This window comes from Schistocerca piceifrons, chromosome 3 (genome assembly GCF_021461385.2).
Source record: "Schistocerca piceifrons isolate TAMUIC-IGC-003096 chromosome 3, iqSchPice1.1, whole genome shotgun sequence".
Classification (NCBI taxonomy): Eukaryota; Metazoa; Arthropoda; class Insecta; order Orthoptera; family Acrididae; genus Schistocerca; species Schistocerca piceifrons.
In genome coordinates, this window is record NC_060140.1 from 809,268,051 (window position 1) to 809,283,223 (window position 15,173).

Sequence of the window (15,173 nt, forward strand, 5' to 3'; positions counted from 1 at the left end):
GGTATGAGTGGAGACGGGAGCCGGGATGGTATTACATAGTGATTTCGGACCCCGAATACAGTCACGATGGCCAAGAGGCCCACCATAAGTAATTAGAAGGTGAGTCATTAAATAACTGGCAGCAAGTGAAGAGAAAAAATATCCAAAGAGTGATCCTTTGCTTCTGTTGCGCAGTTCAGGTGCAGAGTGACTGTGTATTCTAATGTAAGAAAAGAATGAGTGTGATGTTGCGTAACTTACGATATGTGTGCTTTATTAACCACATTAATCTCGTAAGTGTTATGCTGGTAGTCACGATGTTGAGCGCACTAAGCAAACAGAGAAGTGTGGTGACGCGGAGTCGGTTGCGTGTGGCAGGTGGTGTTCAACCGGCTGACGCTGCCGCACAGCCTGGACGAGGAGGAGGCCGCGGGGGCGGCGTCCGGGCCGGCGCCGGGCCCCGGCGGAGAGCCGTCGCCGCTGCCGCCCCCGGAGTCTCTGCCGGTGGCGGCGGCCAGCATCTCGGCCGAGCCGGGCGCCAACGGTCTGCTGGTGTACCGCGGCGGCACGCTCGCTTCGCCGCCCCCGCCGCCCCCGGGGCAGGGCGGCCCGCTGCCGGCCCACTATGCCGTCAGCGACTTCTCGGTGGGCGGCCGCTGCAAGTGCAACGGCCACGCAGCGCGCTGTGTGCCCGTGGGCCGCGACGGCCAGCTCGCCTGCGACTGCAAGCACAACACGGCCGGCCGCGACTGCGAGCGCTGCAAGCCCTTCCACTTCGACCGGCCCTGGGGACGCGCCACCGCCACGCACGCCAACGAGTGCAAAGGTAGGCAGAGTTCATTTATTTATTTCTCAAGTAGAGACCTGCTAGCTCGATCGGGTGGCCGTGCGGTCTAACACTCGGCTTTCCGGGCGGGAAGAAGCGCCTGGTCCCCGGCACGAATCCACCCGGCGTATTCGTGTCGAGGTCCGGTGAGCCGGCCAGTCTGTGGATGGTTTTTAGGCGGTTTTTCATCTGCCTCGGCAAATGCGGGCTGGCTCCCCTTATTCCGCCTCAGCTACACTATGTCGGCGATTCCTGCGCAAACAAGTTCTCCACGTACGCGTACACCACCATTACTCTCCCACGCAAACGTACGGGTTACCCTCGTCTGGTGTGAGACGTTCCCTGGGAGGGTCCACCGGGGGCCGAACCGCACATAACCCTGGGTTCGGCGTGGGGCGGCGGAGGGGTGAAGTGGACTGCGGTAGTCGTCGTGGGGTTGTGGACCACTGCGGCTGCGGTGGGGACGGAGCCTCTCCGTCGTTTCTGGGTCCCCGGTTAACATACAATACAATACAAAGACCCGCTACCTGTTATTACAAAGCAGGTCGTACATTGTGTGATTTTGCATGTAATATCATACAAATTCAGTTTCATTAATAGTATATATAATACGAGGTATGTCCACAAAGTAAGTTCCGTTTGGTTATATTAAACAAACGTGTACAGGTACAGAAAAATATTTATTGTACAAAAATCTAAAACAGTTAAACTACTTTTCTAATAGCTTCCGAAATTTTGTAGGCACTTGTCATAGTGGCACATGTTTTTGTAGGCCTTCCGCCGGCCGCTGTAGCCGAGCGGTTCTAGGTGCTTCAGTCTGGAACCGCGCTGCTTCTACGGTCGCAGGTTCGAATCCTGCCTCGGGCATGGATGTGTGTGATGTCCTTAGGTTAGTTAGGTTTAAGTAGTTCTAAGTTCTAGGGGACTGATGACTACAGATGTTATGTCCCATAGTGCTCAGAGCCATTTGAACCATTTGTATGCTTTCTTCATAGAAGGTTGCCGCCTATGTATTCAACCATGTGGTAACATGTTCTTTCAGCTCGTCATCATTGTTCAAGTGTTGACCAGCAAGGGCAGATTTTAGGTGTAAGAAGAGAAAAAAGTCGCTAGGAGCGAGGTCCGGCCTGTACGGAGGATGATCAAACGCGTCCCAGTGTAATTCCCGTAAGAGTTGTTTGGTCACATTCGCCGTGTGAGGTCGGGTATTATCCTTCATTGAAGAGCCTGACCCATCTTCTAACCATTGAATCACTCATAGCATTTTGTCCATAAACTTTGCAGTTTTGCCGATGAATTTCCTTTGGTTTAGCTTTCTTTGCATTTAGAAAACGAATCACAGATCTGATTTCACACGCGGTGGCATTTTCAATTACGGCTGACATTATAAAGAAGCACTACAAAGCACACGTCGGCAGCAGTGATCTGAAAATGGCGTACATGTCTTCTCCTTGAGCCAGAGTAACTGGCGCGCATCGTCGGAACTACGGTCGTAGCGCTGCCGTGGTTAGAAATAGAAAGGAACTTATTTTGTGAACGACCCTCGTATGTACATAAAACTCTTACTTGCGTCGAGACACTGTAGGATCACACACTGCATTCTGCCTCATTTGAGTTTTCTTTCTGATCGTCCACACTTCTCTCATTTTTTCTATGGAGTCTCTTTCTATTTTCAGTCCACTTTGCCCCTGGTTTCTTTGGGACTTCATTCTCTGACCTCACATTCCACTAGTGCAAAAAAAAAAAAAAAAAAAAAAAAAAAAAAAAAAAAAAAAAAAGGGTTCAAATGGCTCGGAGAACTATGGGACTTAACATCTGAGGTCATCAGTCCCCTAGAAATTAGAACTACTTAAACCTAACTAACCTAAGGACATCACACACATCCATTCCCGAGGCAGAATTCGAACCTGCGACCGTAGGGGTCGCGCGGTTGTAGACTGTAGCACCTAGAACCGCTCGGCCGGCCGGCCCACTTGTGCATCTTGTCCCCTTATACTGAGTGATTATAATTAAAGCTAAACTTTCGAACCACTGTAGAAATAACACCACTGGTCAGAATTACGACAAATTTTAACGGAATATTATCGGAGAAGGGGGAAAACGTATGGCAGAAGAAAAAAAGTGTGAAACTGGTCATGGTAATTATTAGTAAAGATAAGAGTGCAATTTTACTCTTTGAATTGAAACAGAAACTAGCGGCAAGTATGGTTTTAAAAAGTTAGTTTAAATGAAATCATTAGCGGTTTCGGATTTATTACAAATCCATCGTAAGGTCGTTCTTATAGATATTCTTTCTTTCCTACTTGTGGATAGTTCCTAGTCGTTATTGGTTTCGTGCACTAATATACACAAAAAGTGTTCAGTTCGAAATTCTGTAAACTTCATAGTGACTTTTTTCTTCCTTGTTTGATCTTCGCATAAATATGCATGAAATTATTTTAAAACTGGTAAAACATGAAACGTGTCGAAAACTTATATGGTGTATACTTCTTTGCGATCCATTCGTCGTATGTGTTTAGACATTTGAAGGTTTGTACATTTCGGCACGTGCATTACGTGACTGTAGTTATATATTTGGGAAATTGCTTGAACGCATACGGTCAACATTTACACGTCGCGGACCAGCTTCACATTACTAACAAAATCATAACTTTCAAAGACGTTAGAGCGGTAAAGATGTTAAGCTACAGACGCTGTATGGTATATACAGGGTGTCACGAAACAATTCGTTCAAGTGAATACAGCAGGTAGAGAACAACAAAAGTACTATAACTCGATGAGAAACATATGGTCTCTCAACTATTAACGTTATATAACATTCCTTTAGTGGTGCTGATGTAAGTTGGGGAGGTATCGCTGACTGGGAATGCGTACTGACATTTAAACCTGCTCTGCGTACGAATGGTCGTTTCTAAGGTCTGCTTGGAAACAAGCAGATTCATTCGCATCACTGCCTTTGACTTCCTTATAAACACACTGATTCAGTCGCGATCAGTACAGACTTGTGACATCAGTGAACGTGGAACAGTTCACGTTGGCTGAAACAGATGAAAGCATCTGGTATATGGGTCTGTGAATGGAAATGGCCCAGCTGCAGTGAGAGAATATCGACAGCGCTTTCCAGCCCACTGGTTCCACAATACCAAACATTCAAACATCTGCATTGCCTGCTACGTGATGTAGACGCTTTCTGTACAAGAACAAGTATGCATGATACAGGTCGGAAACGAACAGTGCGAAATGGGAGACGAGATTTTGCGCCATGTTGAAGACACCCCATCTACAAGTACACGACTAATTGTATACATCCTTGTCACCAGACATATCCCTAAAACGTGTTACGTGACTAGCAGCTTCAGGCTCTCCACCTTCAGCGCTGGCACCAATAGCATCTGAATATTATCCACAATGCGTGCATTTCGCGCAGTGATTTTTACGACGGACTGCCCTGCATTCTTAATTTTCGGCCGAGGTCCTGTAAGCTGACGACGTTTTGTTTACTGTTAAACATTTCGCATGTTTGGGCATATGTGGATCCACGAGGAGCTGGGCTTCGTGCTCATAAACAGCAATTTGGTGTTGACTTGTGGGCCGGAATTCTTGGTAATAGGTTGATTAGACCATACATTCTACCATCCCACCTCAATGGACGGAGATACCGCATATTCATGGAACGTGTGTAGCCAGAAGCGATGGAGGATGTAACTCCGCATATTAGACAAAGGCCTTACTTCCAGAACGATGGAATGCCAGCCCATTGGAGCACTGCTGTAAGTATTCGTCTGTCACCTTCGGGAATCGGTGAACCGGCCAAGGTGACACGGTGATCTGGCCATCCAAGTCACGTGACTTCACGTGTCTGGAATTTTCCTCTTGGGACATATGAAGCCCTGGTGTATGAAACCGTTGTGGAAACAGAAGACCTCATTGCTAGAATTGCCGTAGCTGCTGGCACGACAATGTTCCGGCGATGCACTGCGTGTAGACAGGTCATTGGTCACACATACGAGCAGTTCCTTTGAATGCCGCTGCTGTAATTAGCAGGCTAAACTACCTAATGCGTAAATGAACCTTAGCATCAGAAACAGCAGTCGGGGACCATGTGCACCATTACTACATATTTTTATTTCGATGTTCTCTACCTGCTGTCTTAATTTGAACGAATACTTTCGGTACGCCCTGAATACGCACAGTAAAATATGTCTTTGGTAGAGTTATGAAATGAATTTCAGGATGTAAAAGAGAAGTAAAATTACGTATGACCTCCGTAATGGCATTTATTGAATGGCTAAGATTACAAAAACAAATATTGTGTACAAACAATAAAATATGTAATGGTGTGAACTACCCAATCAGATCTTACGAATGTTGCATAGTGATTAGAAAAGTACTTGTACATTTAACGGAACAGTAATTGAACGTGGGCACTAGCTTACCAACCCTGTGAAAACCACACGAGTACAATAAAACATGTTGTTTTTCTTTCGATGTTACAGTAATAAAACTGTAATAAACGTGGAATCTAAAGTTGTGTTCTATATTATAAATAATACTAAGGTATACTTCACTGATTAGCCAGGTATAATGTAAGAGAGAAGTTTTAACGTTTCTCAGTGAATAGAAACAGCACTAAACATAGGTATTAGATGACCGATACTATGAACAGTACAAAAGCACAACAGATTTTTTTACAATGATAAAACTGAGTTTGAAAATAGACTTTAAACCTGCAGCGTCTATTACAAATTTTGAACTCCTCTGTCGCTGCAACTTCCCGCGCAAGAATAACGTTCCGGTGAGCAATACTGTTCTGAAGACTATAATTCGGCAACCAAGCATTTCTGGAGATACGTAATTATTTTTTCACTATCGAGATGTGCTGAACACGCACATGAAATTATGCTTTCCAATTTTGAAACCTCTTGTATACGATGATGGTGGTGGGTGCACAATGTTACTACACATTCATCTTATCTTACTCCCTGGCGACTTATTAATTATTAATATTGCTTTTACCTTCAGGAAGACCCAAAGGAGATAAAATAAAACTGTGGTAATCATATTATGAAACCCGGTTCCGTGAAGTTCAGGATAGCTAGATAAAATACAGTAAGAATATCTCGATATACATATGACTGGCAGACCACTAATACAAAAAAAAAAAAAAAAAAATGGAAAGAAATCAGTTGATGAAACTTTGAAATCTGTTTCCTGGGAGTAGGTGGTTCTGATTGCTTGCAAAATTTTAAATTCGTTTTTCAGCCGTTTAATCGTCGCCTACAACTGAGGTCATTTCCTGTGATAAATCACTTAGTTCCATCTTATCAACATGCAGAGAACGTGCAATGAAAATAAGGCGCACTGTTAACACAAATTACAAGTATCGCATTTTCAGGGCACATCATTACACAGGATGAAAGCGATCTAAAGTATCTTACATGGACTAGGCGTAGTGCTCAACGTGAACACAGCGATTGACTGTCCTGTAGACTAAACAAAAATTGTGTATTTCCGGCCTCTGATCACTGAAACGGTATAATAAGCGCTTCCCACTTCATAGAACGTTATTTTTTATTCTATTTAAAAAGAAAAAAGTGGAATAGTAAATTACTGAGAAACTAAATTAGAATCTCAACAACAATTTCGGTGAAAGTACAACGAAGAAGGCAAGTAGAGGAGCGCTCAATGTAAAGTGCCGTCAATAAAATATGGATATTTTTCCAGAAAACAGCGACATTCATCGGAGATATTTTTCCCCTGATATATCGATATCAAAACACTGTATATAGAGTACCGATATTTTTATTATTATATTTCTTCACAATTTTCGGTAAATATTTAAAGTTATTCTTTTGAAATTGTAGTGGAACTTAATTTCATTTTCACTGTTTTAAGGAGTCTTACCAGTTTCGGTGTGAATGAAATAACAAGATTTTCGATGTGAGTAAATAGTACACCAGTTGCCTTATAAACAATTTTTAACGCAACTAGTGGTATGTTTCTTTACATCGGCATTCTTCAAAAGCAACTGTTGGAAATCATAAACAAAAATGTAACTGATCAGATTGGTCCTTAAGGTGGACGGAGACGCATGAGGGTAAATGCTGGCGTAATCGGCACTCGGTGATACCAACAGAAACTGCAACGTTTTGCTTCCCCCACGAAATTTCGACGCTACAACTGCTAGGTCGCTGTGGTAGAAGAAACAGGGAAGTTGACTAATACGCTACGTGACGAAACCGAACGACGAACCCATCGGACACCTTTTATTGTGCCACTTACATGAAGTTATAATGTTAGCAAAATGGTTATCACCAAGCGTGAAAGTGCATTGTTTTCCTTTCAATTCTTGCTCTAAGGGGTACAGGCAGGCTGCTAGCTTGTTGATGTACAGAATTTCTAATAATAAATCAGTACTTAAATATAACGCTCTAAAACCAGCAGTATTTTCACAATGTGCAGCCGATATTTTTACAGGCAGATTTGTCGGTATCTTTTTTTCTGTCGATGTATCGAGAGACGGTAATGATATTTTAAATATAGGTATATCAGATTCTTGATAGTTTTAAAAATATCAAAAGTCCTAATGTACACACCAGCGTTTCTAATAAGTGGACGTAAATGCTACAGTTGACTTTATAACAACATAAAACTTGAGGCTCTTAAATCGAAAATATAAGATCTAAAATATTCACAGTATGGAACTGATTGTAAGATACACGTACCTCTAATCGTAAATGTCGACGTGCTCCAGTGAGAGTTGCAGATATTTATCAAAACAGTTTGGATACTTTTACGATCCAGACATTTCGAAACTGAAAAAGGTTGTAATTTTTTTTCAGGACTGACGTTTCTAAAACTACAATTAACAAATACATGTCTAAAATTTAAATACACGGGGTATTGCACAATTATTATTAAAGACTGGTGAGGGTTGTAGAGAGGACTTCACAGGTACGGTTGATAAGGAACTTTTGTCCGGAAATATGCTGTATGGATGCAAAATAAGTTTCAAGATCGGATGTTTCAAGTCTCCCGCTTCAGTGTACGCACACATTGGAGATAATGAACTCTGGTGTGTGTCCCCATGGGACGGGCAATGTTTCGAGTAATCGTCAGGTTCTCTCCTACGTGACGAAGGACGTCCTCTTCAGAGTAGAGAGAGAGAGAGTAGCGTATCGCTGGAGCACCATAGACAACCATCCCAGCCGATTTTGTAGTTGGACGGAACTGCTATATGACGTCATAATATTAAAACAGGGACTAACGACAGCGCCCTCCTGTCATTTCGTGTGCATACCGTGAAGCGGGACATTTGAAAGTGATACCATCTTCTAACTAATTTCGTTACCAAACGGTACGTTTTTGGACATACGTACCTTACCTAAACATTATCCACTAAGTACCCTCCACTATCCCTAGAAGCCTGCAAAGAGACCTGTGGAACACACTTATTTCCTATAATATTAATCAGAATCCATCATTGCTGTATTGAGATACATTTACATTGTTACGACTTGTTTCGTTCAAAAGACTATCATCAGGCCACACTGGCAGTATAACCGGATGTTCTTTTGAACGAAACCGGTTTTCACAATATAAATGTTTATCAACACAGTTGTGGTGATTTCTTATTTTAACAGGATTACTGGTTTATTATTTTCACTAGTTAGGGTGTTAGAACTACACGTATGACATAACATACGCGTAAAAGCCATGAATTGAACTTTACTGACATTTTTTTGACTTCCCAATCTCCTGAGAAGAAACTTTGCGTTTCTCTGTTGAGTAAACGACGAAACAGCAGTCTTGCAGATGAACAGGTCATCTACACCATTAATTCTCTAATGAGGCTATTGTCAAATATTTTGCCTCAGCTCTTCATGCCTTCTTCAGAAGGGTAAAAGTCATCTGTTTAGGTGTAATCAGAAATTTAAAGGTTTAATCGTTAGTGGAGTTTTTTAACAGGAAAATCGGGAGAAACTTACCTGAATTGTGATACTTCGCAATCCCGGCTCCATTACCCAACTGCATGACTCCTCTTCACCTTGCTTCTCTCTAGGAAACCGTGCGCCTGGATTTTCTGGACAAGGTTCTTTGCAAAGACATACACTATCTGATCAACAGCGTTCACACAGCAGAGGAAGATGCAAGGGGAAAATTGGAATGATAATGTTGTTGTGGTCTTCAGTCCAGAGACTGGTTTGATGCAGCTCTCCATGCCACTCTATGCTGTGAAAGCTGCTTCTTCTCCCAGTACCTACTGCAACTTACATCCTTCTGAATCTGTTTAGTGTATTCATCTCTTGGTCTCCCTCGACGATTTTTACCCTCCACACTGCCCGCCAATACTAAATTGGTGATCCATTGATGCCTCAGAACATGTCCTACCAACCGATCCCTTCCTCTAGTCAAGTTGTACCACAAACCCCTCTTCTCCCCAATTCTATTCAATACCACCTCATTAGTTATTTGATCTGCCCATCTAATCTTCAGCATTCTTCTGTAGCACCACGTTTCTAAAGCTTCTATTCTCGTCTTGTCCAAATTATTTATCGTCCATGTTTCACTTCCATACATGGGAACGCTCCATACAAATACTTCCAGAAACGACTTCCTGACACTTAAATCTATACTCGATGTTAACAAATTTCTCTTCTTCAGAAACGCTTTCCTTGCCATTGCCAGTCTACATATTATATCCTCTCTACTCCGACCATCATAAGTTATTTTGCTCTCCAAATAGCAAAACTCCTTTACTACTTTGTGTCTCATTTCCTAATCTAATTCCCTCAGCATCACTCGACTTAATTCGACTACATTCCGTTATCCACGTTTTGCTTTTGTTGATGTACATATTATATCCTCCTTTCAAGACACTGTCCATTCCGTTCAGCTGCTCTTCCAATTCCTTTGCTCTCTCTGACAGAATTACAATGACATCGGCGAACCTCAAAGTTTTTATTTCTTCTCCATGGATTTTAATGCCTACTCCGAATTTTTCTTTTGTTTCCTTTACTGCTTGCTCAATGTACAGATTGAATAACATCGGGGAGAGGCTACAGCCCTGTCTCACTCCCTTCCCAACCACTGCTTCCCTTTCATGCCCCTCGACTCTTACAACTGCCATCTGGTTTCTATACAAATTGTAAATAGCCTTTCGCTCCCTGTATTTTACCCCCTGCCACCTTCAGAATTTGAAAGAGTATTCCAGTCAACATTGTCAAAAGCTTTCTCTAAGTCTACAAATGCTAGAAACGTAGGTTTGCCTTTCCTTAATCTATTTTCTAAGATAAGTCGTAGGGTCAGTACTGCCTCACGTGTTCGAACATTCCTACGGAATCCAAACTGATCTTCCCCGAGGTCGGCTTCTACCAGTTTTTCCATTCGTCTGTAAAGAATTCGAGTAAGTATATTGCAGCCGTGGCTTATTGAACTGATAGTTCAGTAATTTTCACATCTGTCAACACCTGCTTTCTTTGGGATTGGGATTATTATACTCTTCTTGAAGTCTGAGGATATTTCGCCTCTCTCATACATCTTGCTCACTAGATGGTAGAGTTTTGTTAGGCATGGCTCTCCCAAGGCTGTCAGTAGTTCTAATGGAATGTTGTCTACTCCTGGTGCCTTGTTTGACTTAGGTCTTTCAGTGCTCTGTCAGACTCTTCACGCAGGATCATATCTCGTGTTTAATCTTCGTCTTCATTCTCTTCCATTTCTATAATATTGTCCTTAAGAACATCGCTCTTGTATAGACCCTCTATATACTCCTTCTACCTTTCTGCTTTCCCTTCTTTGCTTAGAACTGGGCTTCCATCTGAGCTCTTGATATTCATGCAAGTGGTTCTCTTTTCTCCAAAGGTAATTGGAATGATAGGGGATAGAAAAGGTAAAAGTCGAAAAAAGAAGAGGACTTTGATATTTGTTGATCTATATAAGAAAGAACTGCACACTGATGTACTGAAGTTAATGTGATTTTAAAATCAAAGTTCGATGATCTGGAGAGTGGGAAATCTTGGTTCGAGTTTCGGTCCAGCACAAATTTTCGTTGTCTTCATTCCATTCTACAGCTGATGGTTGTCCGTATTCGCAATTGCAAATATATTTCATAATGGCTGTAGTTGCCCTAGTGCGTGTTCCTCTGGACATGCATGGACATAACTGCATGTCCATAGGAACTTTGCATGGTAATTCAGAATAACGCAGGCACCGCAAAATCGAGTATCGCCTTCCTCCTTGTGATATGCGGATGGGAGACCTGGGCTGTTAGTAAGGCTGGACGGCGTAGCATAGATACCTTTGAATTATGGTATTGGAGGAAACCCCTTAAAATTCTGTGGACCACAAAGAGAACGAATGGGTCAATATTACAATAAATAAAATCAGATTGGTAGGTCTGATACTGAAACAAAACTGGCACACTTTGGGTGTGTTATGAGAAGACGCGATTCCCTGGAATAAGAGAGTATGCGGGGAAGATCAAAGGCACGAGGAGAAGATGACGGCAGAGGATGAGATGGATTCCAACCTGGGAAGCCGGCCGTTGGCGTCGAGCTGTTCTAGGCGCTTCAGTCCAGAACTGCGCTGCTGCTACGGTCGCAGGTTCGAATCCTGGCTCGGGCATGGATGTGGGTTGTGTCCTTAGGTTAGTTAGGTTTAAGTAGTTCTACGTCTAGGGGACTGATGACCTCAGATTTTAAGTCCCATAGTGCTTAGAGCCATTTGAACTAACGTGGGAAGTCTGCGGTAGAAGGTGCAAGACAAAAGAAATTGACGTGCTTTACTTCATGGAGCCTCTGATTCAGCACTCCAAATCGCTCGATTCCACTCATCCACTTTTCGGTGACGTCGCTGTTCACATCACCTCAAGCGTCACTTAGCACTCATGGCAGAAATGTGCGGCTTATGAGGAGCTGGTCGACCATCGCACCCCATTATTCGTAAACCACCTACGTGCAGTCATTGTTCTACCTGGCCTGCTGGTAGCATTTCGGAACTCACGATTTCATGTGATTTTATTCAACCACTCTCCGTAACGCTTAGTGATCCATGACCGTCAAAACATGAGATCTGCCTGGTCTTGCTTCAGTTGTGGCTGCGCCTCATCTTCGCAATCACATCACCAACAGTCAACATGGGCAGTTTTATAAGGGTCGACATGTCCGTGATGGATTTATTCATGTAACATGCAAGGGATAGAGGACATTCGGAGTCACTGAGCTCTCCAGACCAAATCTTTCTGTTGTTACTGCTTCTGTGCTGACAACTCATAACTCCCCGCTATCTTTCATACTGGTACACCACCAGTTGCGAAGTCTATGGGTCAGTTGAGCTACGTATGGGCATCCTGATACTTACGATCAGATGAGATCCGTCGAAAGGAGGAAACAAGCAAGGTAGAAACTTAGGTAGAGGGGTACAGCGGCAGAGGCGGTAAACGAGTACTCGTGCAGTAGCGACGCCCTCGCAACTTGCAGTTTGCATAAAGGAGGCGCAGCCGTGCCGGAATGGACCTCCTGGTTCCGCTCGCATGTTCCTCGATAATGACTGCCAATAGCAGGTGGGGGCCGAGCCACAATGCCGCCCCCGGGGCTACCGGCGGCCGTGGGCGGCGCCTCACGCCCAGCGCTTACTCCCCGTTTGTAGGCGGCGACGCCCGCCATAGCAGGCGCGTTACTGGACCGGCTCTCCGTCACGACTCCCTGTTCCCTGCTCTCGTTGGAATCCGCTCCTCTCTGCTGTGCTTTGTTCTTCTTCGGACTCTCTCTGCCAGAGAATGGAATGGATGCATCCTCACAGCACTCTCCATTGTTACCGAAAACGCTGTGCACCGGCTCTGGGCGAGCTGTTAGCCAATCTGGCTGTCTCGGTTCTCAGTGAGGCGCTAGAATTCAAGGTGTACAGAAGCAAGAGATTTTCGTATGAAAACAAAGTTTTTGTAGACTTCAGTCTTGTATGAGATACACCGGTGTCCAAAACATACGCTCGATAAATCACTGCCAAAAAGCTTAACTCGATGAAACTTGGACCACACACTAAAAGAATTGCTACAGTATGTACAAGAGCGAAGTGAAATAAATACGCAATGAGACAAACAGAATAACCACACTACTGGCCATTAAAATTGCTACACAAAGAAGAAATGCAGATGATAAACGGGTATTCATTGGACAAATATATTATACTAGAACTGTCATGTGATTACATTTTCACGCAATTTGGGTGCATAGATCCTGAGAAATCAGTACCCAGAACAACCACCTCTGGGCGTAATAACGGCCTTGATACGTCTGGGCATTGAGTCAAACAGAGCTTCGATGGCGTGTACAGCTACAGCTGTCCATGCAGCTTCAACACGATACCACAGTTCCTCAAGAGTACCGACTGGCGTATTGTGACGAGCCATTTGCTCGGCCACCATTGACACGACGTTTTCAATTGGTGAGAGATCTGGAGAATGTGCTGTCCAGGGCAGCAGTCGAACATTTTCTGTATCCAGCAAGGCCCGTACAGGACCTACAACATGCGATCGTGCTATGTGTTCTGAGGCTTTCCCGGCGAATGTGCTGTATTGAAGGTTCTCGGGTGTCCAGCCGGATCCGATCGTCGACGTCCCACGATATTTCGGCGAATAACCGTTCCGCCATCATCAGGTGGTGCTGACGCAATGATCTGTCTGCGCTGTGTCGGTGGTATTTATGTCCGCGGGGTCCCGAGTCGTACCCCGGCGCGGGCGGCCGGCGGGTTGCCGCGTTGTGGGAGGGGTGGGGGTAGCTGCAGCCACGCTCGGTGGTAGGCACAGTCCATCTCCATCCGCTGTGGCGGAAGGATCTCGCGTCCGCTCGCGGCGTTGCTCTTTGATGGTGTTTAATAATGGTTTCCAGGCCTTGATAAGTTGAAACCCAGCGTCCCTGTTGGTGAGGTTATCTGTTAGTCGAATTTCTATGGCCTCCTTATAGATACTGTTCCAGTAGGCACTTGTGGCCGTCAGGATTTTTGTCTCTTCGAATTTCGCTGTGTGTCCGGTTTCAATGCAGTGTTCTGCTAGGGCCGAATGGCTGGGTTGGCGTAAGCGAGTGTGACGTTCGTGTTCCTTTTATCGGTCCTCGACCGTGCGAACTGTTTGGCCGATACAGGATTTGCCACAGTCGCACGGGATTTTGTATACACCCGCTTTCTTAAGGCCTACGTCATCTTTTGCCGTTCGTAGTAGGTCACGAATCTTTGCTGGTGGCCGGAAGACTGTGTCAATCTTGTGTCGCCTTAAGTCTCCCTATTTTTGACGACACGTTGCCAGCAAACGGCAGAAAGGCCAGAGCTTGCTTCTCTTCTTCGGGTTGTTCTTCATCTCGGTTCTTGCTGCACTTCCGTTGTTGGAAGGCCCTTTGGATTTGGCGGTTGCCATACCCATTCTTGCGGAACGCTGTCTCCAGGTGTTTGAGCTCCGTTGTCGAGTTCTGTTCATCAGAGATCGAGTGTGCTCTATGTACCAAGGTGTTGAGCATTCCATTAAGCTGCTCTGGATGGTGGCAGCTGGAGGCATGTAGGTACAGCTCAGTGTGTGTGGGCTTTCGGTACACACTGTGACCCAGTGAGCCATCAGACCTACGTTCCACTAGGACACTAGGACATCTAAATTCGGTCCACAGTAACATTGTTGACCATGGAGACTGAGAAAGATGGATAACTACCCTTTCTTGATGTCCTAGTGGAACGTACGTGTGATGGCTCACTGGGTCACGTTTCACCAGGCAACGCCGGTCAACTGCTGTTTGTGTATGAGAAATCGGTTGGAAACTTTCCTCATGCGAGCCACCGGCGCCAACCCTGCGTGAATGCTCTGAAAAGCTAATCATTTGCATATGACAGCATCTTCTTCCTGTCGGTTAAATTTCGCGTCTGTCGCACGTCATCTTCGTGGTGTAGCAATTTTAATGGCGAGTAGTGTATTTTATTTAAAAACAATAATATTACTCTCAAGTCAGCGCGGTTTCTGATGATTCCCTGGGCATTAAAAAGGTGGGATATGGTGCTTGGTTGGGCGTGTAATCACCACGGACAGTAATGTGTGCTCTACAATCTGTTTCCATGCTGGCCACAAGGTCGCTAAGGAGTTTGTCTTACGACGTTCTACTCCTCCACCAGCGCGGCTTAAAACTTCTGGATGGTAGCCAGCTGCTGTGACTGAGTGGTTCTAGGCGCTTCAGTCCGGAACCGCGCAACCGCTGTAGTCTTAGGTTCGAATCCTGCCTCGGGCATGGATGTGTGTGATGCCCGTAGGTTAGTTAGGTTTAAGTAGTTGTAAGTTCTAGGGGACTGATGACCTCAGAAGCTACGTCCCATAGTGCTCAGAGCCATTTGAACCATT

At 44.6% G+C, this 15,173-nt stretch overlaps 1 protein-coding gene across 1 annotated transcript in view; it reads left to right on the plus strand.

The window, feature by feature from the left end:
• The window catches only part of LOC124789911 (netrin-1-like), a 160,770-nt gene that overhangs the window by 50,641 nt on the left and 94,956 nt on the right, over positions 1-15,173 (plus strand). The window contains exon 2 of the mRNA XM_047257428.1: positions 358-805. Within this exon, the coding sequence (XP_047113384.1) occupies positions 358-805 (448 nt within the window). The remainder of the gene's footprint in view (positions 1-357; positions 806-15,173) is intronic.